General features: G+C 41.1%; 2 protein-coding genes across 12 annotated transcripts in view; both read right to left on the reverse strand.

The window, feature by feature from the left end:
* Positions 1-209: 209 nt before the first annotated feature.
* LOC139385671 (T-box transcription factor TBX2b-like) lies at positions 210-11,033 on the reverse strand. 5 transcript variants are annotated; one of them, XM_071130928.1, is made up of 8 exons: positions 10,981-11,033; positions 9,492-10,423; positions 8,123-8,399; positions 6,516-6,662; positions 4,931-5,007; positions 4,447-4,616; positions 2,831-3,438; positions 210-1,916 (listed from the first exon to the last, which is right to left on the reverse strand). In XM_071130928.1, exons 2-8 carry the CDS (start codon positions 9,848-9,850, stop codon positions 1,482-1,484), a joined length of 2,073 nt encoding a protein of 690 aa, XP_070987029.1. In that variant the 5' UTR covers positions 9,851-10,423; positions 10,981-11,033; the 3' UTR covers positions 210-1,481. The 5 variants fall into 5 exon arrangements, with proteins under 5 accessions (XP_070987029.1, XP_070987027.1, XP_070987030.1 ...); XM_071130926.1 differs by having other exon boundaries at positions 4,447-4,634; positions 10,981-11,030; XM_071130929.1 differs by lacking the exon at positions 10,981-11,033 and having other exon boundaries at positions 8,132-8,399; positions 9,492-10,504.
* Positions 11,034-19,922: 8,889 nt separating this feature from the next.
* LOC139385673 (BCAS3 microtubule associated cell migration factor-like) overlaps positions 19,923-27,729 on the reverse strand; it is a 342,007-nt gene continuing 334,200 nt past the window's right edge. For 4 of the 7 annotated variants that reach the window (XM_071130933.1, XM_071130931.1, XM_071130932.1 and 1 more), the window contains one exon: positions 21,961-23,586. In XM_071130933.1, coding sequence (XP_070987034.1) covers positions 23,438-23,586 — 149 coding nt within the window. In that variant the 3' untranslated portion in view covers positions 21,961-23,437. Of the gene's footprint in view, positions 23,587-27,729 lie in introns of all 7 variants that reach the window. The other 3 variants (XM_071130936.1, XM_071130935.1, XM_071130934.1) reach the window with 2 other exon arrangements.

Consider the following 27,729-nt stretch of genomic DNA (forward strand, 5'->3'; position numbering starts at 1 on the left):
TATCCTCAAATATACTGCCGACAGAGGGCGCCATACACTCAGTGAACTACTTAGGTCATGTTTCACAAAAGTGTGTGTGTGTGTGTGTGTCTATAGCCTATAGCCTATATACATTATGAATCATTAATTTAAATTATTATTATTAGTATTCAGAATTTCAAACGTACTTTAACTGTATCCAGTAGATACAAAATATGAGTGAACAAAACTTTTTAACACATTATTTTTTTATTGAAATTTTGAGATAATTCAACAAAAAAATGAACTTACCCGGACAACCAGCATAAACGAGATACGCTTTCAAATTAAATATATTTATATATAGATATGCATTGTGCCCCATTTAAAGATACATGCTATCATCCTCTCCTGTGTTGGAGTGAAATGACCTGAGGTTTTTCTACATCTCTGCCTCTCCTGCAGACAATAGTCAGGTAATGTGACAAATAGGCAGCTTCCTCTCTATCTATCTCTCCCTCTCTCTTTCTATCTCTCTCTCTCTTTTCTGATATTAGTTTTTGCAGACAGAGATTGCAGATAAACATGGCACATATGTTTGTTTCCTTCACGTGTCACAGGCAGATAATCAGCTATGCCTATGCATTACATTTAAAGACGTTCTGGTTCAAACCAACAAGCGCTAAATAGCTTTCATTTACAGAAGGCCTATACGTTCATGTAAAATAAACAATAATAAAAAGCAATGAGTTAAACTCTAAATATTATATACACGCCAATGTACAGTTTTGAATAAATTAATACCAATTGCATATTCTTGGATTCCTTTATAGCTTATTTACATAATTAATTTTAATTACATAAATAGTTCAAACATTTTTTTCTGGCAAAAATGATAGGCCTAAGCTTTCTTCTATCAATTATATTTAACGGAATGTTTATTTTATCCATCCCTTTTGAAATAGCCTATGTTTTGAAAACCTTTTGGATGTAGCTTGCTTTCCTGTCATTCCACAGGTTGCACGCCCATATTCATTCAGTACTTATGCTGTTGCAGTGCTCTCATCGTAAATCAAAAGCACGTCTATTGATTATAGTTCGATAAAGTTCTTTCTTTCTTCAGTCCCTAAAAACAATGCCACGACGTGTCACCACTGTCCTTTTAACATCAATATGTTCTACATGACGAATGTTCTTAGTAGGTTTTCCTCCTTGTGGTATGGTATCCTCTTTGTGTACTCAAGTTTTAGCCAGCAGCCTAAAAATTCAGTGCCCACTTTTGGTTTTCATATTATTTCGATGCTTCAATTTCCTACAATATTGAAAGCGTACCCCACACAGTAACAGTAAGCGATGACGCTGGTTCTCTCTCCTTCATTCCCTGCTTCCTTGCTCAGTCCAGGTGCGAGATAAGGTAGGCCGGTATTGCCATTTCCTCGCGTAATGTGCTGTACAAAATGTTTAATAAAGTCCTCTGATTTTCAAGCCAAGTCGTGGTGGAATATATTATTCCATTAGTGAGATCACTTAGGGGAGTCTCTGGGGGGATACGTCTCTCTCTGGCTCTCCAGGCCGCTCACGAGTCTCTGGATGTTTTGGAGCTCATTGATAGAGTCCTTCATCGATTTGGGAGAGCTGGTCCTATGACTCGACCCCGCTTTGTTGTTGTGGATATCAGGCACTGGACTCGTCTCCCTGCTGCCCGATTTGGAGGATTCGGAGCCGGGGTTTAGTCCGCCTGGCAGGCCGGTGGTGAGTAGACTTGTGCTCTGGGCCATAGACACCGGGATCTGGTAAGGATTAAACCGGAGCCGAGGGCGGGAGCTGGTGAGGAAAGGATTCCTCGAGAGCGAGCTGGCTGTAGTGCTGGCGGGCATGGCGGAGGCCGCGGCTGCAGCAGCAGCCATGTAGTTGTATGGGTATGGGAACAGGCCTCCAAAGGTCGGCATGGGAATGCCCTGAAATCAGACAGGAGAAAATGGCAGTTAGCACTAGGACCGTGTTGGTGATAGTGATATATTCAGACCATGATGTAGCCTACTCAAATGTGTAGGCCTATTGGGGGAACCCGCTCAACGACCAAATTATGCACGGCCTGAATAGCTAGTTCACTTCAATAATTAAACCTACAAGGAAGTCATCTTCTCTGATGTTAATGAACCCCTTAGAATAATGAAGGCTATACGCATTGGATGCTAAAAAGGAGAACGCTTATTCCCAATCCAAAGGGGGGTAAATAAAAGCAAGGCCTTGCGTTTTTGCACACATACATTTCCTGAGTGGTTGTTCATTTGAAACAAATATCAGACTGCTTTGAAACACAATTAACAAAACTGTTGTTCAAAATAATGGTAATAATAATATAGGCCTATACTTTTTTGTCGCTATTCTGCCAGCATGCGTCCTCATTATGGTAAGCGTGCAAGAGACCCAAGCTTCCCTAGGCCTAGTGGCAGTGACCTGATAACCCAAAAACATACTGCGACATTGAGTTCTGCCCAGAACAGGGCCTGCTGAATCTGGCCAGTTAAATGGTACAAAGCATCGCGTCTACAGTGGACTTTTGGCACTAAGTTTGAACATACTTGTAAGACTCGTGCCTTTACTTAGATTTGTGTGTATTAGGTAGTTGTTGTGGAATTGTTAGATTACTTGTTAGATATTGCTGCACTGTCGGAACTAGGAGCACAATCATTTCGCTACACTCGCAATAACATCTGCTAACCATGTGTATGTGACCAATACGATTTGATTTGATTTGATTCGTCAAAGCCTATTCTAGGCCTAAAGTCAAACGAGCATAATGGCCTATAAGTGATCTCCGAGTTCAAACAAACAATTTGTTGCTGTGTAGAATTAAAGTCTCCCTTACCTGGGAGGCGAGCATGTGCTGCGACAGATGGAAGGGGAAAGGGTTCGGGGTGCCCCCCGTGCCCTGGGCGGAGAGGCTGCCGTTCTCCATACCACTTGCTCCAGATACCGACGCCAATAGATGTCCCATGCTCATGGCAGAAAACGCTCCTGGGCCCATAGCGAACTGTCCAGGGTGAAATAGCATTTGTCCGGCGTTCATGGGATTAAAAAACTGCTGGCTGTGCAAGCCAGACAGGGCCAGACTCTGCAGGTGGCTCGCGCTGAAGTGTGAGGGGCTGTCTGTTTGAACCATGAGCGGGGAGAAACTCTCCTTGCTTGCGCTTATCCCGCCACTGTCTGCGGTGTTCTTTTTTGACGAATCTGTAGTGTCTTTCCTGTGCCTGTTCTCCGTTTTGTCTCCTTTCTCAGGGTTCCTGAATATGGAGTCGCTCCGCTTCCTGGAGCCAGGATAGTCGTCTTTCTTGTCCAGGCTCGGTTTATCTTTCACCCGGTCCTCGCACCTCGGGCTGAAGGGAGAGGGCGGCTCCGGTCCAGGGCTGTTTGATGCGGTACAATGCTCATCCTGATGATCAAGTTCTTGCTCACTGTCAGTACAGGTTTTATCATCTGTTATAAAAAAAAATGTGTAGTCAGAATTAGCTGTATGTTGGTGGGCCTAAATGTAAAATAACACAAAATTCCTTGCCATGCTCAGACTTAAATAAATACAAATATATCATTAATAATGGAATGTAAAATAGCAGTTGAAACGGCAGTGGTTACAACATTCACAAGCACACACACACGCACTGTGTAAGTGATTATTTAAAGTGTACATTCATGATTTAGTGTTAACATGCCTTGTCTAACCGTTTCCTTCCTACACGTCAGCCCAAGAGGCTTACTCCGAGCATTAACATGTGGCTTTTGTGTTGTATTTTAACCCAAGAGTAAATTGACTTCAGTTATGACTCGAAAGTTGAGCAGTCAAAAGTTAGTTTTTCGATGGTCAAATAGCCTGATTAAGTATATGCATTACAACAGGAAACATTTATTTAATATTTCAATAATAAGTGAGTTGAACAAATAGCCTGTCACGAAAGAACATTGAAAATCTAAAGAACATGAGCTGTTGAAAACGATCAAAGTACATTTTGTCATTAGAAAATGTACTATTACTCTGTGTTTTCTTGGTAAATTGCATTTTGTGTTGCATATTTTTTTAAACTAGGCAAGTTAGTTAAGAACAAATTCTTATTTTCAATGACGGCCTAGGAACAGTGGGTTAACTGCCTTGTTCAGGGGCAGAACGACAGATTTTTTTAACCTTGTCAGCTCGGGGATTCGATCTAGCAACCTTTCGCCCTCTATGGGGCTACCTGCCGCCCTCTATGAATTTTAGTATGTAAATCTAATACTTTGACATAATAAATTAAATGAAGTTATCACAAACCGTACACTATTGGGTATAGGCCTAAAGCCTATTCTCTCAAATAGGCTAAATTACTAGAGGATTTGGCCTATAGCCTACATAGTTCAGCCACCATAAGTCTAAATGCCATTGGCCACAATTGCATTATTATGTTTAAGCCTATCAAACGAACTGAGATTTAGGTTGAATATAATTTATTTTACCTCGGCTGATTCGACTGAACCTAAGGGGGCTGGATCCAGGTCCGATTGGGGAGTGCGCACTTTCTCGGCCAGTTGTTGGTTCGCTAGAGGAGGCATCAGAGTCGCCCCCGTCTCGGTCTGCTTTGCATTGGTCTTCATACATCCGCAGGGAGGGAAGGGTCAACTGTTTCCTAGAGTTGAACGGTTCCCTTTTAATAATAGTGGGTACATGTATTCAAGTAAGGCATCCATACACCATTAACATGACATGATGCCAGCATTAGGCCGACCTACATTCAATGATAAGCCTACATCAGAGTTGAGAATAGTATGCATTTTGTCATTTTTATTTTGTTAACTAATAAACAGATTAAGGAATAACGCTGGGGCATTGTTAAAACATGCATAACATAGGACCTATGCATATGATCGTATTGTGATAATATAATTTCTATAGAACTAGGCTAGACTACACAGTGTGATGGGTGAATGAACCTATGCTTACCTTTTCTCTCTCCTTCCATTTCCAGTGTCTCTGAATCCTTTGGCAAAAGGGTTATTATCAATCTTCAGTTGTGTTATCTGTAGACAGGAGATAGAGAAAATATATTAGGCAGTGCAGGGTGTACACAAGATAAACGAGAAAAACAATGACAAATAGGCCTAACCATAGACGTTAAAATTAATTATTGTTATTATTAGTAGTACTAGTAGTAGTATTGGGCCCATAACTCGGCCTATGGGCATATAGGTCCAGTTAGGCCGAATAATGTCTTGGCCTATATATAGGGTCACGTGTTGTTCTCCACTTGATTTAGTCTGATATAGTTCTCCCACATACATCGTGTCCCGTTAAACACACCGAACAGAACACACTCAGATGAAAGAAAGCCCCGGTAGATGTTGCATTATTAATAGGGGTTTAATGACGAGGCGTTATTCTCACGAGCCCCATGAGAAACATACAGTGTCTCTCCATCCATTCTTTTCGAAGAGAGTGAGAGAGGGGGAGAGCTGAGTGCGGGTTGCTTCATGCAAGGCATGTATGGTAAATAAATACTGCATGGGCTTTAAAGCCAACCCTGTCACTGGAACCGCTGTACACGCCGCTTGGTCTAAATGTTTCGATACGGAGTTTGTCCTGTTTGAGAGGCCGGTGTTTTCCCCCTCCTCGCCGTGTATGGAACTCTTGAGGAATTCACGAATCGACCAATCGGGGAGTCACAGTTCCCCATCTGTTACGCTTTGATTGCGCAGGCAGCCTCTGAAACCGTGTAGTTCGCGGACAAACTGACGAGGCTAGTGCCTTCTGATCGATTGTGACTCTTTGCCATAAACTTTACGATAGCAACAAGACCACCTCTGACACGGACGCCAATTAGACTCATGGAGGGGAAGAGGAGAGGGGGGCGCAGGGAGCTAGATAATTTTAGACTGCAACTAAAATAAATACTCACCATCAATCTTAGGAATTACTGACACCCTGAATAACCATGGGGAAATCAATCTTTAACCAAATGGTGTCAGTGTCCAAAGAAGCGCCATCTAATTAGATTTGAATGGAATTGTAGCCAGCAGCATATCGTCCATAGCCCATAGGCGGAAAGACAACAGCAATAGCCAATCTTTACAAATACGTATTTTACTAGTCAAATATATGCCTGCAATTGCAGGCTAAACTGGTTACGTAAGGTTAACCATAACATTTGACAATGATGACCAACATGCGGTTTGATTGAGCAGGTGCATTTAGTCCTACAGATTAAAAACCCCGCAGCAACGGTTTCACTGTAAAAAGTATGTCTTTAAGGTTCGCAAACAAAGATCATTACACGCAACAAGGTTAAACAAACGAGTGAGGCCATCTAATTCCACAAATGAGCCAAGTTTTCACAGCATAAAAACAAACAAAATTGAAATTGAAATTCAGTTTAACCCTTTGCTGATACAAAATCGTGGCATTTGTGTGAACATAACTCTTATGGCGAGGTTATTTCATGGTCTAGAACATTAATGTAGCCTATGTTAAATTCCACTGTATTGTACAGTATTGTATAGTATTGTATGGACTACTGTATTAAATTGCTTACCTTGTCGTTTTGATAAGCTGTGACAGCGATGAAGTCAGTCTCCGGGAACACGTATGTCCTGAACGTGCTATAGGGGAGCTTCAGGATGTCGTTGGCCCTCACGATATGAAACCTGGGCTGGTATTTGTGCATGGAATTAAGAATCGTCTGTGGAAATATGGGAAAAATGAATTATTATAATTTCATCGATACCATCTGATGATAAGCCTATCTCAAAATAACTCGTAGGCCCAAAAGTGATTAACACTATAAAATGACATTAAAATATGCTATTATTATTTCTTATACTAATTATTACTGGGCCTAGTATCATTATTATTCATAACAGTGAGTAGGTCTTATTTAGAGTTGGGCCTAGTATCATTATTATTCATAACAGTGAGTAGGTCTTATTTAGAGTTGGGCCTAGTATCATTATTATTCATAACAGTGAGTAGGTCTTATTTAGAGTTGGGCCTAGTGTGTATTCTCAGAATGCAAGAGAACACACCTGTGGTCAACCCAGATCGAGATACAAAACAATATTAAAGATAAACAGTTAATGTAATGTTTGCATTGTCATATCTGCTGGCCAACCTACTGGGTATCTGATAACATTTATAACATGTATATTATATACATTTATTAACTACAACAATACAACAATACGTAGGCCTTTACACAGTGGCTGGATAATTAAAGGTAAACTTTGGATAGCCTACGGCCTACATCTAACAAAACACTGTCTGCAACATTTTGCAAAAACGTCTGGATGCGTCTGGCATGTAAATATCAATTTGTTTACAGTCGGTTTGTTTGCACATAGGAGCATTGAACACACGCTGCAGCTTCTCTCAATATAGCCTACTTTGTGTGGCATCCATCATTTCCCTCTTCTCCGCGGATATTTTTTTTTTTACAGTAGGCTACAAAAAGCACTTCAGGGACCGAGGCACGGCCTTCGAGTTCGAGTACAGGCTACATCCATACACTGTTTTTATTCCACGCTGCTCAAGCAAGCTCAAGACAGTGAGGCTAGATCGGAGTAAAGCTATCAAACCGAAAGGACGCCACAGAGACTCGCCCTATCCAAACCGATTTCCACTCTGTCCGGTCTCCTTGACCTGATTTCTGAAGTTCATAATCCCTAATTCTCACGAACTCCTCTTCGTTTATATGAGGCTTTTTAAAAATAGAAAATCTAATACTTGAATTATGAATACAATCCTCTTCCACAATCGTGTACAACTCAGTACTACAAACAAGAGCATGCTATTAGATTTATAGGTTACTTTTATGAAGCTTTAGACATTTTGGGAGATCATATTTGGAAAGAGGCCTGTCGACATTGAGTTGAACAATGTCCTGGCAACAGCCTGGCAATACTAATCCATCTATTGGGAAAAATACAGTGGCAATACGTTAGGCCTACTAAAATCATGTTGCAAATAGAATGAGAATATTCAAGAACTATAGAAATATCTCGCTCAAAAAATCCAACAGTATCTGTCTATAAATAGATTGTGTTACATCTAACCTAAAACATATTGTCTATAACATGTGTGTAATTTATTGTTATCCATCAGAAATACAATTGCGTGTTTAAATGTAAATAAAAGTCAACATACAGTACTTACAAATCCATGCTTGTCCGAGATATTGTTGGTCAGCTTCAGTTTATGAAAAGCAACCGGCTTGGCCATCCACTGCTCTCCCGTAGCCGGGCTATCCGGGTGAATGTACATTCTTTTGGGCATCTCCGGATCGGCCTTTCCCGCTACCATCCAGCGAGAATTGTGGAACTTGTAGCGGCAGTCGTCAGCAGCGACTATATCCATCAATAGAATATACTTGGCTTTTTTATCAAGCCCATTTATTCTGACTTTAAACGGAGGAAACATTCTCCTGGAAGACAGAAAAATATGCGTGGAATTAACTCCATGTAGGATTATTCATACAAATATGACATTTAATGTTGTCAGACAAGACCCATAAATCTGGCAATAACATTGTAATAACACGACTTGCTCTCTCTCTCTCCTCTCCTTCGTGTCCAGGAAAATGCAACACCAAGTCATCGATCGAGGCAAATTATAAAGTAATATTCATTGACAGAACTGTCATTCATAATAAAAGCATTCCATCGAATTATGTACATGCAACTTTGCAAATACCATGATAGTTGTAGGAAATAAAACGAATAAGGAGTAGATCCTAATAGCCTACTTAAAAGTACTTTGTATTTAATTTATATTGTTAATTATAATATTTAGTTATTCGTCGGCAATCAGCCGAGTGAAATATATTTATGATATGACACTATCAGGTTAAATCACAATCCTCTTTTTTCAAGTCTGACAGTCTGTTTACAACATCCAGAAGCTCAACTGTCACGAGAGAATGCAGTTTGATCCATCCATATGCTATCCTCGTTTTACTGACTAAAGCCAGGGGACTTTTTTCCCTCTCCGGCAAGACTGCTAGCCTAAACTAAATTCTACATTTTCAAAATATGTAAAATATCCTTTACTGTCAAAGACGCTCCAAACTTGATTATAACTTTATTATAATCGTACCATCGAAACTAAATACAATGCTATCAAGTCAGGTCACAATGATAAAGAAAACTCTGTTTGTATTTTATCACTTTTAAGTTAAATTATTTATTTATTTCGATGATACATTAGGCTTATAAGTTAAAGAACATGCAATAGAATACAATGAAAAACACAATCACATCGAGCCAGTCTAGCCTAGCAGGGCCTGGACTATTGCCTATAATCCTAAATGTAGCTACTTCTTTGCTTTCGCCATAATCTTGCTGTAGCGTTACAGAATAAATCTGAACACAATGCACATCTTAACACAAAGCCTATACAGTATGGACAATGTTTGTCCCACCAAGATGTACACGCTAAAATCGCCACTGATGGACAGAGAATAACCATGACGCTGTAGTCAGCTTCGCTGGCAATAATTGTCAGAGCGCACTCTCACCTTCCAGATTTGGTAATAACCATCTCTGTTCCTATTTTGTGAAACTGGTCCCATAGATCCTTGGCCTCCAGTGTGACTTTAGGGTCGTCCTCCACCTCTTCCTCGGGCTCCAGGCTCTTCAAGCTGCGGAGATGAGCCGCCTGATGGTGGTGGCTGAGAGCCGGGTGGAGCCCTGCCTCCGCGGCTCCGACGAGATGGTCCGACATGGGCTTAGTGAGAGCCCCGTGTTGCAGAGTGAGCGTCGGGAAGAAGGAGGGCTGCGCGGCGGCTAGGAAAGCTGACATGGAGAAGTCGGTCGGCCGGTGAGCGTGGAAAGGGTGATAAGCCATGGCAGTCCCTGTGAAAACTGGATCTCTCATCGGTGCATCTAAAATATCGAAGTGAAATGATGATATACAGTGATATTCTCCCCCCTGGGCAAAAATAGTAGGTCCGTTTCCAGAATAATTTATTTCAGTCTTATTTCTGTAAGAATTATTCAGAAGTAATTTCGAATACGGTGCCAGATAGCTAGCCTATGAATAGACGCGTTATAGATGGTTATTATCTGGGGAAAAATGAATTGATAAGAACTAGCTTATACTACACGTAATCTCCCGTTGCTGGTACCTCCACGAAGTACAGTAACAATATCAGTCAAAGATAAAGAAGCAGCGACGCTTTGAGAACAGAATCTTGGTTTCCTTCTTTCTCCCCACCAATCGCTTTGATAAAAATAAGATGTGTCTCTCGGAAGGCTAGAGCAATCATTCCACACGGACACGGAGTTGAAATGATCTTGCCCTGTTCGCTGTAGAACTGTGACTATCTCACATGTCCTTCCTGCCTCGATCCCAACACTAATGAACCAAGCCCCTTTGATTGCTGATTTTACGCTTTCTGGACCAATTGTGGGCCTCTATAGGCGTGGTTTTGACAGCTCCAGCCAGGCTCTAAGAGAGGGGGGTGGACAACAAGGTGTCGGAAGCATTAGCAGTAAGAAAACATGTCAACGGAATAAAATATTAACCAATGACAGGAAAGCTCGGGAAATCCCACCCTTATCTCCAAGCCAAACACCGGGTCAGCCCTCAATTCTTGGCCGGTGGAGGCATCACCTCGTCCGGCTTGCGCTTTATACTTTCGACGAGGTGCATAACTCCAGCCCAGAAACAATACCCGAATAGATAGCCTACGTTTACTGCTCTTTAGTCGCTTTCATTATAGCCTAGAGGTAGGCTAAATCAAGTTAGTAGGCTATACCGGTGATTGATTTTTTAAAGTATGAATTTAGCTCAGGAAAACGAAGATTTCAAATAGATTCGTTGTGGTTCCATTTCATGTGAAGATTATGTTGTCAGTTTAGGTCAATTTACCTAATAGCCATTATATCTGGTTTCGTTTGTTTAGAAATCCGCGTGCAGTTATATCTGTTGAAGTGTTGATCGTGGTTTGGCCAAAATAGCATACAGTTAGTTCCCTCACTGGTTGTGCTTAATGATATACTTACACAGACAATGCTGAGACGGAAAGAGAGTCCACAGCCATCCGTACCTGAATGGTGGGCTATCGGACTCGATTTAGTGATTATATTTCAGGGCTGTCCATTTCCGTGACTCGCTGCTGTTTTGTGAACGATTCACAGCAAGGACAGCGACTAATAAACCGGACATTGCCACTTTAAAAACTGCCCCGGGCCATTTGAAAAGCGCAGAGACAGATGCTGCGTCGAGGCAAGAAGAAAAGAAAACAAATGAATTTGTTGATTTGGGCAACATCGACAGATATATAACGCGGTGAGTGCTTGCTTATAGCCTTAGAGAAACGAAATATATGTTTTTTCTTCTGATGTGTAGCCTATCTATGTCCTCTTCACTTGGTTTGAGGCAGAATAAATTATTAATGCTCACGTTATGACCTACACAAAGTGACTATTGTACATTCACTTTATTTGATTGCCTTATAGCCTAAATAGTGAAAATAAATAAAAACCAGGAATAGCCTGTCGATAGCTCTCCTATACTGTACTATATACACGTAGACTATTCCTTTTATGCTAATATGACCTTCTTCGCTCTCATTTTCAGCCTAAACTGCAACATTTTCAGCATAAACTGAAACATAAACTGAAATATGTCTCCCCTCTGAGCGTGAGGACACAACAGCGTCCTGACTCTCCTGAACAGTTTGTTGGTATGTGTCAAACCCCATACAGTACATAACACACTTGAGACCATTGCAACGACCCCTTAGGCGCCCCGACCAAAAACTTCGTCTTGGTACTGTTGTGTTGTACCTTTAAGAAATCCATTCTGTGGACCCTCGGCTTGATTAACTTGAATTCCGTTGGTTAAAGAGCCGTTTGGCGCCAGTCGGCTGACGCACCACAATAAGAGCAGACACTTGTCACTTCATATTTACCCTAAAATCCAACCAGCAGCGAGCACCCTCCAATCCCCCTCGCTATCTACGCCAAAGCTGCGGCTTATGCCTGGAGTTTTTGGTCTGAGAATGCTCTTTCGAGGGGATTTTTTACTTTGCATCAACATGTGAGAATTTGGATACACGGAACAGTCTGCCCTGATGTTTATCTGACGCAGAAATAGTAGATCCGGTTCCGCTCTAGCTCAATCCAGAACATCGTCACTTCGACATAAAAACTGAAACAAAAACTCATAATCCTTCCGAATGAGTTCGTCAGATACAAACCACACATTTCCGATGTACCCTTCTATCGCAGGCTGAGTCGGTGTTTTGTGTATGTCTACATTTCTTCTCTATCAGTGTTCGCACAGCTCCATTGGCATTAGTGTCAATAGAATATAACACATTCCTTTCCAAGTGCGTGTTGAGAGCTTGAAGGATTTACGTTAGATTTGAGAAAAAAACCCGGAATGAAATGAAATGTAATCTATGCGTAATTTATACGTAAAGTAGCATACTATTTAGAGTTTCACACCTTTGACATGGTATAAGGTTTTGTGGTCTATTCTAGTGCATCAAGGTTATATGGATATCTTACTATCTTATTCATATCATCTGATTAGGAATGTACCACTAATAAAAAAAATGTTTTTAAACACCCTGTAGAATGAGCCTTGGTGGTATGAGGTGAGACACGTGTTACTTATATCTGAACATGAAAATCCCAGCAAAGTCCAGGACGTTGTTTTGAACTTGTAAATTCTAAAGAAACTAGAGAGAGTGGAATATTTTTTGGAACATAGATCACTTGTTTTTGCAGACCTACCCTTTTAAAACCTGATTGACGTCACTATGCAATGTGCAGTAAGATAAAACTAATTGATATTTATTCCAAAACTCATTTGACCTCCAATAGCATTTTTATCTGAGAGACATTCTGTAAATGGTTTTATAGACTTCTTTTCACACCAGTCGTGCTCAAAATTGTAGTGAATTTAATTATGCCTAGTTGTCAATACATTTTGTGATCACGGCGAGCAGAATATAGTATGTAGGCAGGCCTTTATCAGGCTTGAACTGAATCAATTATTCTGCATAACATAATTGGAATCTTTATGATGTGGCTTAATTTAAAGGAATCAGGTAAATTGTGATTATTTCATTTCTAGTATGAACAATGTAATCATAATAATGGGAAATTGTTGAAACCCTGTAGAATTATTGTTGTTATAATAGGTTAAGGATGGTCAGTTATGCATAATGGATAAGGATATAACATTTTGTGACTACTTTTCTAGCTCATTAGGCCCAACATGTTTCATCATTTAGTTTTGTGAATATAATGTTCTTAAACCTTTTACAGTTAGGGAATGTATGTATATGGCTACAGTTTCAGTGCTGTTTAACATGAAGCCTATTTCAGATCTATTTGATTTTGCTCGAATACATTTTTAAAAATCAATCTCACATTTTTTAAAGCACTACTCTTCCTTTGTACTTGTGTTTTTCGTCCTTTATAGGCGACACATTCAACTAGTGGTCGACTGAGTCAGTCAGTTGCCCAGTCAGTGAAATGAAGTGCATTCCAACAGACGCTATACTGCTGCTAGACTATATAGAAGACTCATCGTTAAAGCTTAGCCTACTTACTGAGGTTCAAGTTGGGCAGAATAAACATTTTGAGCGAGAAAATATTAGTACCACATAGAGAATGTTAATGGTTTCTATGTATATACTTAAACAATTAATTACATCAACAACGGGTTTGCAGTTACGCTCCAGTTATTTGCTCTGTGTACCCAACATGTACAGCGCCTTCAGAAAGTATTCACACCCTACTTTTTCAACATTTTGTTGTGTTACAGCCGTTATTAAACATGTATTAAATTGAGATGGTGTGTAGGTCATTGACACAATAACCCATCCTTTCAAAGTGGAATTCTGTTCGTAGAAAATGTTAATAATTAATCAAAATTAAAAGCTGAAATGTCTTGAGTCAATAAGTATTCAACCCCTTTGTTATGGCAAGCCTAAAAAAGTTCAGGAGTTAAAATGTCCTTAACAAATCACATAAGTTGCACGGACTCATTCTGTGTTCAATAATACTGTTAACATCATTTTTGAATGACTACCCCATATCTGTACCCCACACATACAATTATCTGTAAGGTCCCTCAATCGAGTAGTGAATTTCAAGCACAGATTCAACCACAAAGATCAGGAAGGTTTTTCACTGCTTCACTAAGAACGGCACCGATTGGTGGATGGGTACAAATAGTATAAAACAGACGTTGAATACCCATTTGAGCATGGTGAAGATATTAATTAGACGTTGGATGGTGTAACAATACACCCAGTCACTACAAAGATACTGCTCAGGGATTTCACCATGAGGCCAATGGTGATTTTAACAGTTCAGCGTAAAACAGTTAGGGTTTAGTGGTTGTGAAAGGAGAAAACTGAGGATGGATCAACAACGTTATAGTTAATCCACAATGACAGAGTGTACTGAGGGAAGCCTATACAGAGAATCCTGTTTGCAACAAGGCACTTAACTAATACTGCAAAAAATATGGCAAAGAAATGTACTTTTTGTCCTGAATACAAAGCATTATGTTTGGGGAAACTCCAACACAACCCATCAATGAGTACCACTCTACATATTTTCAAGCATGGGGGTGGCTGCATCATGTTATGAGTATGCTTGTCATCTGCAGGACTATGGAGTTTTTTAGGATAAAAATAAATGGAATACAACTAAGCACAGGCAAAATACTAGAGGAAAACCTGGTTCAGTCTTCTTTCCAACAGACAAAAGGTTACTAGTTCAAAACCCAGAGCAGGCAAGGTGGAAATATCTGCAGTTCTGTTTTTGAGCAAGGCAGTTAACCCCCAACAATAACTGCTACCCCGGCGCCGTTGGGTTAAATGCGGAAGACACATTTTGGTTGAATGCATTCAGTTGTGGACTTAACTAAGTATGCCTAAAACTCAAGGCCAAATCTACACTGGAGTTGCCAATCAAGACGACATTGAATGTTCCTGAATGGCCTGTACAGTTTTGACTTAAATCGGCTTGAAAATCTACGGCAAGACATGAAAATGGCTTTCAAGCGATTTCTAGTAATATAATTTTTAAAAGAATAATGGGCAAATATTGTACAATCCAGATGTGCAAAGCTCTTAGAGACTTACCCAGAAAGACTCACAGCTGTAATCTCTGCCAAAGGTGATTCTAACATGTATTGTTGTCTCAGATATCTTAATACGTATCTAATCAAGATATATTAGTGTTACATTTTCCATATTTTTAAAATAAATGTTAGATTTTTTTGTGTGTGAGTATCGATCGTTGACCAAAAATGACAATTAAATACATTTCAATCCCCCTTTTAACACAACAAAATGTGGAAAAATCAAGTGATGTGGTGTTATTACAGATTACTTTTAACGTCATTCATGCCAGAAGCATTCCCCGTTCTATGCTACCTGTTAAAGCAGAGATGAGAGACTTGGCAATAACGGAAATATTCAGCATATTTCGGTTAAATGTTGAACATAGTGCTATAGAAATATGCCCCATTACGTCTTTATGCTTGCTCCTGTGCGTGACAAGAGATGTGCTCGCCACACCTCGAGATAATTTCCTATGGAAAAGGTTGTAACCCCAAAGTAACAGACATCATTTTGCATTAAGCCCTGTGCCATGTAAGGTCCACACAATATAATTTGCTTAATTGCAAGTGTTAGGTGAAAATGTGCGGAAAGAACAGTACACCTTCAGGGTCATTGTGGTGATCCGCGTGTTACTGATATGCTGCGGGAAAATTCTAATTACGAAATAACGGGTCACTGTATTGTTACTACTGTAGCCTTATTTGTCTGAAATTTACTTTTGTTCCTTTTTAGGCTACTCCCACTACATTGTATTTTTTCTTTCATCTTTTCTTCTTCTCATCCCATCATCTCTCCTGCTATATTTAGCCGGTAGACTGAGGCCTTGGCGCCAGACCGTTTAAGACCTGTCAAAGTCCTTCATATTTCCCCTTGTCACATGTATACCCAGCGCCTCCTCCAGACAGGCTACCACCAACCCCCTCTCCCTCCTCTTCCCCATCGCTCTTTCATTCTCGCTTTACTCCCCTTCCCTGCCCCCACTCTACAGTTTAAATGTCTCTCAATTTCTTCATCTCCCACTCATTAAAGCCGGGTTTTAATCCCTCTTTCTCACCCTCTGCGAATTGTGTTCAATTTGCTCGTCTTCGTGCTCGTGTTGTCTCATTGACCCGAGTCAGCAGGGCTGCCGGTGGGCTGTCTTGTCCGCTTGGCCAAATTGCGACTGATTGATGAAAAATAACTATTCTCACAAGCAGCACCGTTAGCCGAATAACCCCCACCCTACAGCAAACGTGAATACGATGTTATTTTCACGTGCAGCTATCACCTTGAAAGTAGGCTTTTGTAATAATAGGTTGAGGTTATTTGTAAAATATTAGCAGAGAACTGTTGATTACGCCAGGTCCGTCGATTGTAAATGTATTTAGCGAATAGTATAGCCTATTTATTGTCTTTCCGACACACATCTTGAAGCGTTTGTCTGGAGAAATTGACAGCCATAGAGAGAAGTATTCTAGCTCCCAATTTTATGCTGACAGCCTACCTTTCACAGGTAGCAACAGGTGGGGGCGCTAAAATGATCCCAGGGAACCGAGGAACACCCTTACTGCCGCTTTCCAGTCTCCATGTTACTTCACTAAACCAATATACTCTCATGTTGTCTGTGTTGTTCACTGTTTCACTCTGTCCAAGCTCATTTGACAGTGATTCAAAGGTGTGTGTGTACGTGCGGGTGCGTGTTTACACACATGACATAGTTTGCTACCCTTGGACATTAATTCTACGTGACCTGTAGTAAAAATGTATTATTTACTTTAATATACAAAAACATCAATGCATTAAGAAAGGCTTTTATAAACACGTCATGACAGTGGGTATATCGTTCTTGACAAAACAATGGAGGAAATATCTTCCCACCAACATTTACCTGCGTTGTCATTGTCTGTGGTTGAGAGTGAATGGAGTTTTTGTTTATTTTCTGCTTCTGGCAACACAGGTTGAAAACACACAATACTCCATGCAGCTCCGGGAATGTTCCTGCCTGCAGCCGGCCCTCTCCTCCCCGGCTTCCCAAACTTTGATCAGCGAGGCCTGGCCGCGGAGCCGCTTGAGCCGTGCAGCATGTGGGTTGCTTTTTCAATTACAACCCAGTTCGTGACCCTGGCATATATCATTAACCCCCCCAATCTCACTGCAGCAAGCTTACACAAGCGTAATGGGTCAGGGCACACTAACAGCATCTTATTTGAGTGCAAAATAGCAGCATAAAGACGTACTTGTTTGCCATTCATTGATTTCTGAAAATATATTTAACAAAAGCACTAAATAACTATCTTTAAGCATATCATGCGATTTAATGAAACATCCATATCATGGTTTCGGTCGAGTGGCATTGAATGGACCTTAATGGATAGTTTCAGTGATAACAGTGGATTACAAAAACAAACCACAACCTCAAAATACCTCAGAGATGGCAGTTTTAGGATGCTACTGATAGCAAGGTGTTAGAATAACATAGCTACTAAATCCGTAAAGTATTTATGCAATGCATTATAGCCTAATGATTGTAATTAAATGACGCGGGTTAAACCGTAGGATATTTTGTGAGTGATATAGCCACCTGGAAGAGATTTGATCCTTTGAGTAGTCCTAGAATAAATAAAAAAGCATTAGCCTATGAGAATTGCCTGCAGATTGATTGATCTTTTTTACGCCTACTGTTTACATCTTGTGAATACTGACAAGAACCGTAACAATAAATGATAGTTCTTAGTTCTTTCGGCGGGTAACTTTGACAATAGCGCTAACAGTGATTTGTACGCACCTTTGAATTTGTGTTGCAATGCTTTGTCTTCGTGTCGATAAGCTGATGTAATCGAAGTCTTTACTAGATATATTACAACCTCGTTAAGGTCATAATGCTACTGACTCACAACTTGTAAACAAAGCTGCTGTCCTCGGACATTGTTAGGGTTAGAGATATAGGACAATTGAAAGTTACATGCAAAGTGTATTTTATGCATTAAGAAAATTAAGAAACAATTAAAATCCATATGGGTGACGTAGGCTACAAGTATGTCTACCTACTATATAGGGAAAGGTATGTCATTAACTTCACTAGAAAGCTTTATGTAATTGCTGCATCTGCAGTTGAAATAAACCGAAAAATAGGCCACATCTGAAATAAATGGGAGAGTATTTCCTAGGTGTTGGAAGTTATCTGACTGACTTCAGAAATGGAAGGTATAGGCTATATAGCCTAAAATGTTGCTCTGTCCGGAGTACCCGCTCATGTGCATTTTCTTGTATCCCTATGGTTTCATGAGTCTCTCGTTCTGCCCCTGAACAAGGCAGTTAACCTACTGTTCCTAAACCATCATTGAAAATAAGAATTTGTTCTTAACTGACTTGCCTAGTTCATAAAAATAAAAACAACTTTGTGGATAGGTCATGTAGGCCCAGGGGTCCTAGTACCACTGGTTAGGAACCGCTGCTATAGACTAACAATTTTGGTTTGTTCAAATGTCTTAGCTCAAATAGGTAGTAGAGAGACGACAAGTTAATCAAATCAAACTTTATTTGTCACATGCGTCGAATACAACAAGTGTAGACTTAATGTCCTATTGACAACATATATGTGCACATAGCATATCAATTTCTGTTCAGGAACGTAACTCTATAACAGCCTTGATCAATTTGATGTGATGTTGCAACACAACATGGAGAGGCTGGCTATTATGTTTGACATGCACTCAGTTCCCTTGAAAATAGCCTTGTTGCTCTCTACTATGGGCTTCAGTCTTATCAAACTCGTGTTGATTTAACAGAGTTGAACTTGTTGACAGTGCTTCAAAATTCAATTTTCAACTCATGCGACCGAATACATTGAATCGTATTATATACAGAAGCGATATGAAATTACTTGGGTCAGGGGGAAATTACATTTATTTCAGACATACTGAAGGAAAGCACTTTCCCGTGTTCAATTTTGAACGTAACCGCTCACACGATGGTCTCCATCATTGAATTAGAAATAAGTGTACACATAGGCAGGCTATAATCTTGCTCAGAATCAGGCGATTGGGGTCCTCAGTTTATGAGGAAGCGTTTCGTTTGAATAAAATCATTGATGCATAAAACATTTTCATTGGACACTTTGGCAATGTAAACAACACAGAACTGTTAGGTTAGGTTAGAAAAAAAAGTATTCGCCTCCTGTTAGACGATTGAAAAGCCTGATCTGAAAAGTGGCTATTAAGATTACATTTGTACATTAAATTAACAATAATAATAGCCCTATGCGAATTGTAATTGTTTAGTGACATTTGTTTTATTCACTAAAAGGTCATAAAATGTCATCAACATACCTGCAATGACCACGGCATTTCCCAATATATTTTTCTGTCATATTCATACGAACAATAGGAAATAATACATGGTATTGCCTTTGATTGGTTTCAAATGGCTGGCACTATAAATTAATTCGAAGTAGACCTATTTGATATCTAGTTGTCTCCTTTGTGGATCAAAAGAGTGCACTGAGGAAAGGAAAATAATTATAAGTGATTAAAAAAGAGGGAATTTTACTTGCCTAACATAAATATTTGCTAACAATGTAAGTCTTCCTAGTCTATTTAGTTGAGAGGATGACAACAATTAAATGACAGCAATCAAACTACTATTTCAGATCTGATATTGTTAAATGTTCTGTATTGTACACACATTATAATGCTATTACAATCTGATAAATTATTGAATATAAGTGAATAACAAATTCCATCACATTTCAAGACACAGATATGTACATAAATAAATCACACAAAGTTAAAGAAATACAGTATATGAGGTTGGATATAGATTACTTTTGCTCTGTAATGTGCGTTCTTTGGGCAGTGAATTTTTTTCTGCTTAGCTTAGCAAACCTGTCCACAAGTGGTTGTAGCTAGCTATGTATCAATACGGCTTCTCTCCTGGTGCCAACCTTGTCTCTCCTCTCGCTGCTCTATCTATTCACAGGGTTTTCTGGCAGAGGAGGATGGGTATAAATGGAGACTGTCACAGGAGAGGAGGGTAAAAACCAGGGGCATGTTCAGGAGGCAACATTTTGAAACAGAGTGAAACAGCTAAGGTGTGCCCTCCTTTAACAGGCCCCTGCCCCTGGTAGAGGTGCCAGCTGGGGCACTGGCCTGGGCATGGTTCCCTCAGACTCAGAGAGACATTGGCATGCAGGGCATCATGTCACAGTGTGGGGCACCAGGGGAGCGTCAGTGGGCAAACCATAGAAATATAATGAATAGAACAGGCGTCCCCATTCAAGTCAATTATGCCCACAGTGGAGGTGTCATAATACCCATAAAACCCAGTGGTCAGACAGGGAAATGGTTCCAATCGTTTTATCCATCATTAATTTTTCCCATAGGGGAATTTAGAAATACTTAAAATTAGAGCTGTGTTTCTTGTAGGCTTACCCTGGTGTGATGTTATGATAACCATGTAAATCTCTCTCGGACAAGGTGACTTATCAATATATTTGGCTCTATTTACTCTCAGATTCAAAAATGCTAATTAGCTTCAAAGTAGACATCACACAAAACTACAAATCTCTGCAAGCTCCTGCACGTCATCTCTAGCTGACACCTCTGCTATCAGGTATTGTGTCAATTTAAAACTGGCAAAAGGGCAGTGCTGAGGCGTCACTACAGCCTCGGGTTCGATCCCAGCCGGCTGTGACCGGGAGACACATGAGGCGGCGCACAATTGGCCCAAGTTAGGGAAGGGTTTGGCCGGCCGGGATTTCCTTGTCTCATCGTACTCTAGTGTCTCCTTGTGGCGGGCCGGGCGCCTGCAAGCTGATTTCGGTTGTCAGTTGGATGGTGTTTCCTCTGACACATTGGTGCGGCTGGCTTTCGAGTTAAGCGAGCAGTGTGTCAAGAAGCAGTGCGGCTTGGCAGGGTCGTGTTGCGGAGGACGCATGGCTCTCGACCTTCACCTCTCCCGAGTCCGTAGTGGAGTTGCAGCGACGAGACAAGACTAACTATCAATTGGGGAGAGTTTTTTTTTTTTTTACCAAAAGACAGTTCACAGAAATGTCCGTTTAAAGAAATGTAGACAATTTATTTATTACTACATTTAGCTAACAGATAGTTAATCCAGAGATTCTTACCTTTGCCTTGATTCGGCAGCCTCCTCCAGGTCATCCTCCAGGTCATCATGGCATTTGTAGTTCTTAATGATAGCCACATTAGCAGCTAATTAGCATTTCATTGGGGGGGGGGGGGGGGGGGGATAAATACAGGCAAATGATTGATAAAAGTAACTGGTTATCAAAACGTCACTCCAGGGTAACCCTACATGATTTTACGTGTTTATAAAATCCCCCATGAATGATGATGAATGGTAGAAAAATGATTTGAACCATTTCCCTGTTTGACCGCTAGGTTTTATGGGTATATGACTCATACTGTGGTACTCTATGGGTGGACAAGTCATATGTGCTGTAATTTGTTGATTAAACTGGCATTACAAAAAATACATTAGTTTGAATGAACATGGAAATGATTGCATCACATTACCAGGCAGCCACTGTAAGTGTACCCATGTGTTTACCAATCAAAAATGCCAGGGTTAGAAGTTCCAAGCCCATTCAATTCATTCTTTTTCTATGGGGCAAACAACCTGAAGGCAAGAGCAGAGCCAGTGCTCGTTGGTCTGAGTATGCCTGCTCAAACACATTCACATGGCCATTGTTTCAGTCTCTGGCCTGGTTTTGCTCCTGTCTAAGGTAAGTGAATTGCATTTAAACATAGGGGCCCTACATCAATTAGTCTTGTACTGATTTTAGATTCTTGAACATTTTGTAGTTCTTTTGATTCTTGTTCTGAGTGTCAGATAAGTTTTAGAGTGTTGTATTCACAGTCTGCTTTTCCACAATAAACTGGCAGAAAATGTGTACTGGCTTTGGTGTGGTTTATTTATTTTCTTTAAATTAAACGAGAAGTCTCTTTACATTTACAGAAGCACAAGCTGCTAACTTTTGTACACGTGATTAAAACAATGACTATGCAGCTGTTATATCTACTTAGTATATATGAAATCATTGAATATCCAGGGGTGATAATATAACACAGCAAACTATTTTCCAAGTCTTCAGTATTTCATTAACACGAATGTATAGCAAATAACTACTCAGTATTGTACAAAATCAATATTACAGTGAAAATGTATTAATAAGCATATGTTCTGCATTAAAAAGGATCAATTAATCATGACCCTTTTATGTTACATTAGCCAGTGACCAAGCATCAGTAGCCATCGACTCATTCAACATGCAGAATTACGGGAACATGGCTGTGTTCAATAGGGTGAAACATTGCAGATATAAATATAATATATAGATCTGCAATGACTCCTTTTGCTACAGGACATATCTGATCTATAAAATGTATTTCTACCCGAAAGTCCTGTAACGGTGCATTTTTCAGAACAGACCCCTGTAGTCAGCCAGTCATCCATTCCCCAGACAAAGGACTAGGATTGTATCGTGTTTTTAACACAGATTACAAAATTAGTGACCAATTATTCAGAGTCTGTTTTAAGCCTTTCTTTCTGTTCTCACTAGTGCATCAGATCAGACTTCATATCAAGTCCTATGTGGTCTGGTCAAGTCCAGCAATGACTCATTCACTAAGAAAAGCAAGCCGGCAAAGTAATTATTCAGCGTACAAGCGTTTGCTTTTGTTTGAGGTGTGTGTATACAAGAAAGGAATAAGCCTTTTATTTTATTAAAGCACAGACCTCTTTTTTGTTGCAAAAAAAGTAGTGCACCAAATAGGAAATAGGGTGCCATTTGGGACACCCATGATCATCAGAGCACTTTTTATACACACACACAGGAGGGAGTCACACACTGCTCACTCAATACACCCGGCCTCAGCCTTCTCTCTCACACGGAGCAGCACACACACCCAAAATGAAACACACGCGTTGTGACACATTATTCCCCCCCCCCCCACACACACACATAAGCATAAACACATCGGCAGGTGGGAGAAACACTGGACAGTTCCTGGATTTGGAGAGAGAGAGAGAGAGAGGAGGGGACCACTGCTCACAATAACATCCTAATGAATATCAACATGGTGAGAGACCATCAAGACTGTCCGGCTGTGCTGTGTTAAGCGGTAGGATGGACAGTAGTTAGTAGACTTGGGTTCAAATACTTTTTGAAATCATTTCAAATACTTTATCTGGGATTTATTGAGCTTGTCTGGCGTAATGGAACCAATAGAACAGTCGCCAAAATGTAGTCCCCTCCCATCAGGGATTCCAGGCAGACTAAAGCAAACTCTCAAAGCATTTGAAAGATATCAAATAGTATTTGACCCCAGGTCTTGTAGGGCGGTAGGCAGGCTGTCTCCTGGTCTCCTCTAGGGGAATCCGGAGGGGAAGAGGCTGAGGGGCTGGCTCTCGTTGGTGGGCAGTGGAGAGCGGTAGCCCTCAAAGTTACGGGGGATGGAGCCGCTGGTGGAACCAGAGCTGTTGCTGAGAGTCTCAATGCTGCCCTCCCTCTGGAGCTCTGTGGGGGTGAGACACACACACACACACACACACACACACACACACACACACACACACACACACACACACACACACACACACACACACACACACACACACACACACACACACACACACACACACACACACACACACACACACACACACACACACACACACACACACACACACACACACACAAAGAGCAACGAGTACATAAAGCATTTATGAAAATAGCAGAAAATTCCAATCTTCTATGAGCTGTACATTGAACGTGTTGTAACGGTGTAAGTAGATTATGTAGTGTTGAGTGGGATTTTGTCTTGTTCCTGTCTGTGTACCAAACCAATACAAATGTACATTCACATAAAGTCGCCAGATGTTGTCTTTATCAGAGGCCAAGTTGGAACTACAACCATTTTGCTTCTCCCTATCCAACTATCAGATCTACAACAGATGAAGAGCCTATCGGGAACAAGAGGTAGGGGTGGGGGCTGCTCCTGGACAGGAACCCAAACTCCCTCTATTAGACCAGACTCCCTCCACTACCACATGTCTCAGGGTTGCTTGGTTTGCTCTGTCAAAAACACTGTCTCTCAACCTGATTCATCAATCATCCCAGTAGCTACAGTAACAGTACGGTACACTCCAGCTAGCAGTCTGCTCCTTCAGCACCCTGTGTAGACTGACACACTGTCTGACAGGCTGCTCCAACACCATTCACAGGAAACTGTTACATGTTTCTATAATTGGACAGTCAGTCCATGGCCATATGGAACATATTAAAGATGTTACATGTTTCTATAATTGGACAGTCAGTCCGTGGCCATATGGAACATATTAAAGATGTTACATGTTTCTATAATTGGACAGTCAGTCCGTGGCCATACGGAACATATTAAAGATGTTACATGTTTCTATAATTGGACAGTCAGTCCGTGGCCATATGGAACATATTAAAGATGTTACATGTTTCTATAATTGGACAGTCAGTCCGTGGCCATACGGAACATATTAAAGATGTTACATGTTTCTATAATTGGACAGTCAGTCCATGGCCATATGGAACATATTAAAGATGTTACATGTTTCTATAATTGGACAGTCAGTCCGTGGCCATATGGAACATATTAAAGATGTTACATGTTTCTATAATTGGACAGTCAGTCCATGGCCATATGGAACATATTAAAGATGTTACATGTTTCTATAATTGGACAGTCAGTCCGTGGCCATATGGAACATATTAAAGATGTTACATGTTTCTATAATTGGACAGTCAGTCCGTGGCCATACGGAACATATTAAAGATGTTACATGTTTCTATAATTGGACAGTCAGTCCGTGGCCATATGGAACATATTAAAGATGTTACATGTTTCTATAATTGGACAGTCAGTCCGTGGCCATACGGAACATATTAAAGATGTTACATGTTTCTATAATTGGACAGTCAGTCCGTGGCCATATGGAACATATTAAAGATATTACATACAGTAAAACATATCTGTCAAGATGGGTGCAGGCTGGCATCAGGAAGGAATAAAGGCAGTGATCTACGTGGTGAATTGTGACACAGATCAGACATACAGTATACCTGTCATAGGCCGTGTGTTATTTTCATCATTATTACTCTGCTGCCTGCACCGACACCGACACCGACATGCAACTGTACATTCAGAAACTGACAGCTGCACAAACTTATATGCAAACATATCTGTGCTCTTGTACAACTGACTAGGTATCCCCCTTTCTTTTCTTTCTTTCGCTCACTTCCTCCCTCTCTATTTCTTGCACACACAGAAGGTGAGTCAGCTCTGCTCTCACAAACACAGTCGCAAGCCTTATACAAATGAATGCTTAACTCAAACTCTTAACTCAAACACGTGCTCTCACTTATACATCCAGTCAATTCAGACATCAATGATCACATCCCATTCAACGTAAAGCACTTGAAGCAGCTGTAAAAGCCTTGTATAAATCCAATCCATGACATAAGTAAACCAGGCGGTGTGGACTGAAGGGAGCGGTTACACTGGAGCCATGAGAATGTCCCACGAGAAACAGTAGCTGTTGGCTTCAGATCTGACGAGCCACACAAAGCCGCCCTACCTTCCACAGAATCCACGCAACACACCACTCTGTTCCAAATGTTACTCTGTCCCACCTCCCTCCCTTTTTCATTTGCTTGGATACAAGCAGCAGAAACACAGTCACAGCTGAACAGTGATCCTAGTAGCTGACGACGACTACTGTTCCACGTTGGGGTTTACTCTCACGCACCCCTCACATGAGCCCGCAAGCGCGCGCACACGCACACACACGCACAGTATGGATGAATCAGTAATGATATGATATCTAATGATATGACTTTGTCAGCTGTAATGGTGTAGATGTGCTGTTGTCTCTCTGACAGACCACACAACTCACCTCACTCAAGCTTCCTCCCCTGCTCCTCCTCTGGGTTCTCATCTATCCCATTTCCTAACCCCTAGAACCTCTGTTTTAACCCCTAACCTCTGTTTTAACCTTTAGCCCCTCACTTCTAACCCCTAGAACCTCACGCCTAACCCCTAGCCCCTCTCTTTTAACCCCTAACCTCTGTTTTAACCTTTAGCCCCTCACTTCTAACCCCTAGAACCTCACGCCTAACCCCTAGCCCCTCTCTTTTAACCCCTAACCTCTGTTTTAACCTTTAGCCCCTCACTTCTAACCCCTAGCCCCTCTCTTTTAACCCCTAACCTCTGTTTTAACGTCTAGCCCCTCACTTCTAACCCCTAGACCCTCTCTTTTAACCCCTAACCTCTGTTTTAACCTCTAGCCCCTCACTCCTAACCCCTAGCCCCTCACTTCTAATCTCTATACCTTCACTAGTCTGTTAACCAGGATGGATTCACTCAGCTGTACATGGTATCTGCACATGGGACCTACATGACAATGACTGAATCTAAAGAAACAAAATCAACCACATTCTGTTTCAGATTGGTTACTATATTTACATTTTCATTCACATTACATTACTCCACAGTTACTAATGTAGTTACTGTGTAGTTAGATGTAATAATAACAATTCATGTAAAACTTGAGACACTTTCTACTAAAAGACATAACAAATACTTAGGGCCAAAGCCTGGACAAACACCAAGCTGAATGTCCTCATGGCTCGATCTAGCGAGAATGGAGTTGTGCTTTGTGGCAAAATGCAATAACAGTTCCACTGGGCTCAGTAAATACTTCATTACCAAGTGGACTGACTGTGGAAATAACGTCCAGAAATGGTCCAGCAGCCTGTCAATGGTCTAATCCTCTTAAACGGTTCTCTTCTCACTTCAGCCTGCCGTGAGCGCGCTCTCACACACACACACACACACACACACACACACACACACACACACACACACACACACACACACACACACACACACACACACACACACACACAAATAAATGTAAAGAACTGAGACTCAACGTACAAACATGTAAGCCTCCTCACCGAAAGCATGTTTGTGCTCTGTGTGTGTTTGCAGTGTGTGTGTTGATGTGTGTATGTAGGATGTGGTGAGTGGGCTACATTAAGTTGAGATGAGTGGTGAGAGGGATCAAAGGGAAAACAAAGCAGCTCTTAATCAGTGGGTCTGAGCCAAGGAGAGGAAGAGGACAGGAGATCAAGGAGAAGAGAGGAGGACAGGAGAGGACAGGAGATCAAGGAGAAGAGAGGAGGACAGGAGAGGACAGGACAGGAGAGGAGATAACAGGAAAGGGGCGAGGCGAAGAGAGGAGCGAGGAGAAGAGAGGAGCGAGGAGAATAGAGGAGAGAAGATGACCGGAGAGGAGGAGATAACCGGAGGAGAGGAGAGGAGATGACTGGAGGAGCGGAGAGAGGAGGAGATGACCGGAGAGGAGAGAGGAGGAGATGACTAGGGTGGAGGAGATGACCGTAGTGGAGGAGATGACCAGAGTGGTGGAGATGATCGAAGAGGAGGAGTGGGGGAGATGATCAAAGAGGAGGAGATGACCAGAGAGGAGGAGATGACCAGAGAGGAGGAGATGACCAGAGAGGAGGAGATGACCAGAGAGGTGGAGATGACTGGAGTCGAGGGGATGACCGGAGTGGAGGAGATGACCAGAGTGGAGAGTAGAGGAGAGGACCGGCATGGAGAGT

The sequence above is a fragment of the Oncorhynchus clarkii genome, chromosome 27 (assembly GCF_045791955.1).
Source record: "Oncorhynchus clarkii lewisi isolate Uvic-CL-2024 chromosome 27, UVic_Ocla_1.0, whole genome shotgun sequence".
Classification (NCBI taxonomy): Eukaryota; Metazoa; Chordata; class Actinopteri; order Salmoniformes; family Salmonidae; genus Oncorhynchus; species Oncorhynchus clarkii.

Bases quoted from the DNA above. Each gene is read 5' to 3' on its own strand.
- LOC139385671 (XM_071130926.1), bottom strand. From the start codon at position 9,850: ATGAGAGATCCAGTTTTCACAGGGACTGCCATGGCTTATCACCCTTTC. The intron at 8,400-9,491 runs GTGAGAGTGCGC...TCTGTCTTCCAG, and splicing joins GTTATTACCAAATCTGGAAG to GAGAATGTTTCCTCCGTTTA. The intron at 6,663-8,122 runs GTATGTTGACTT...ATATTTCCACAG, and splicing joins AGCATGGATTTGTAAGTACT to ACGATTCTTAATTCCATGCA.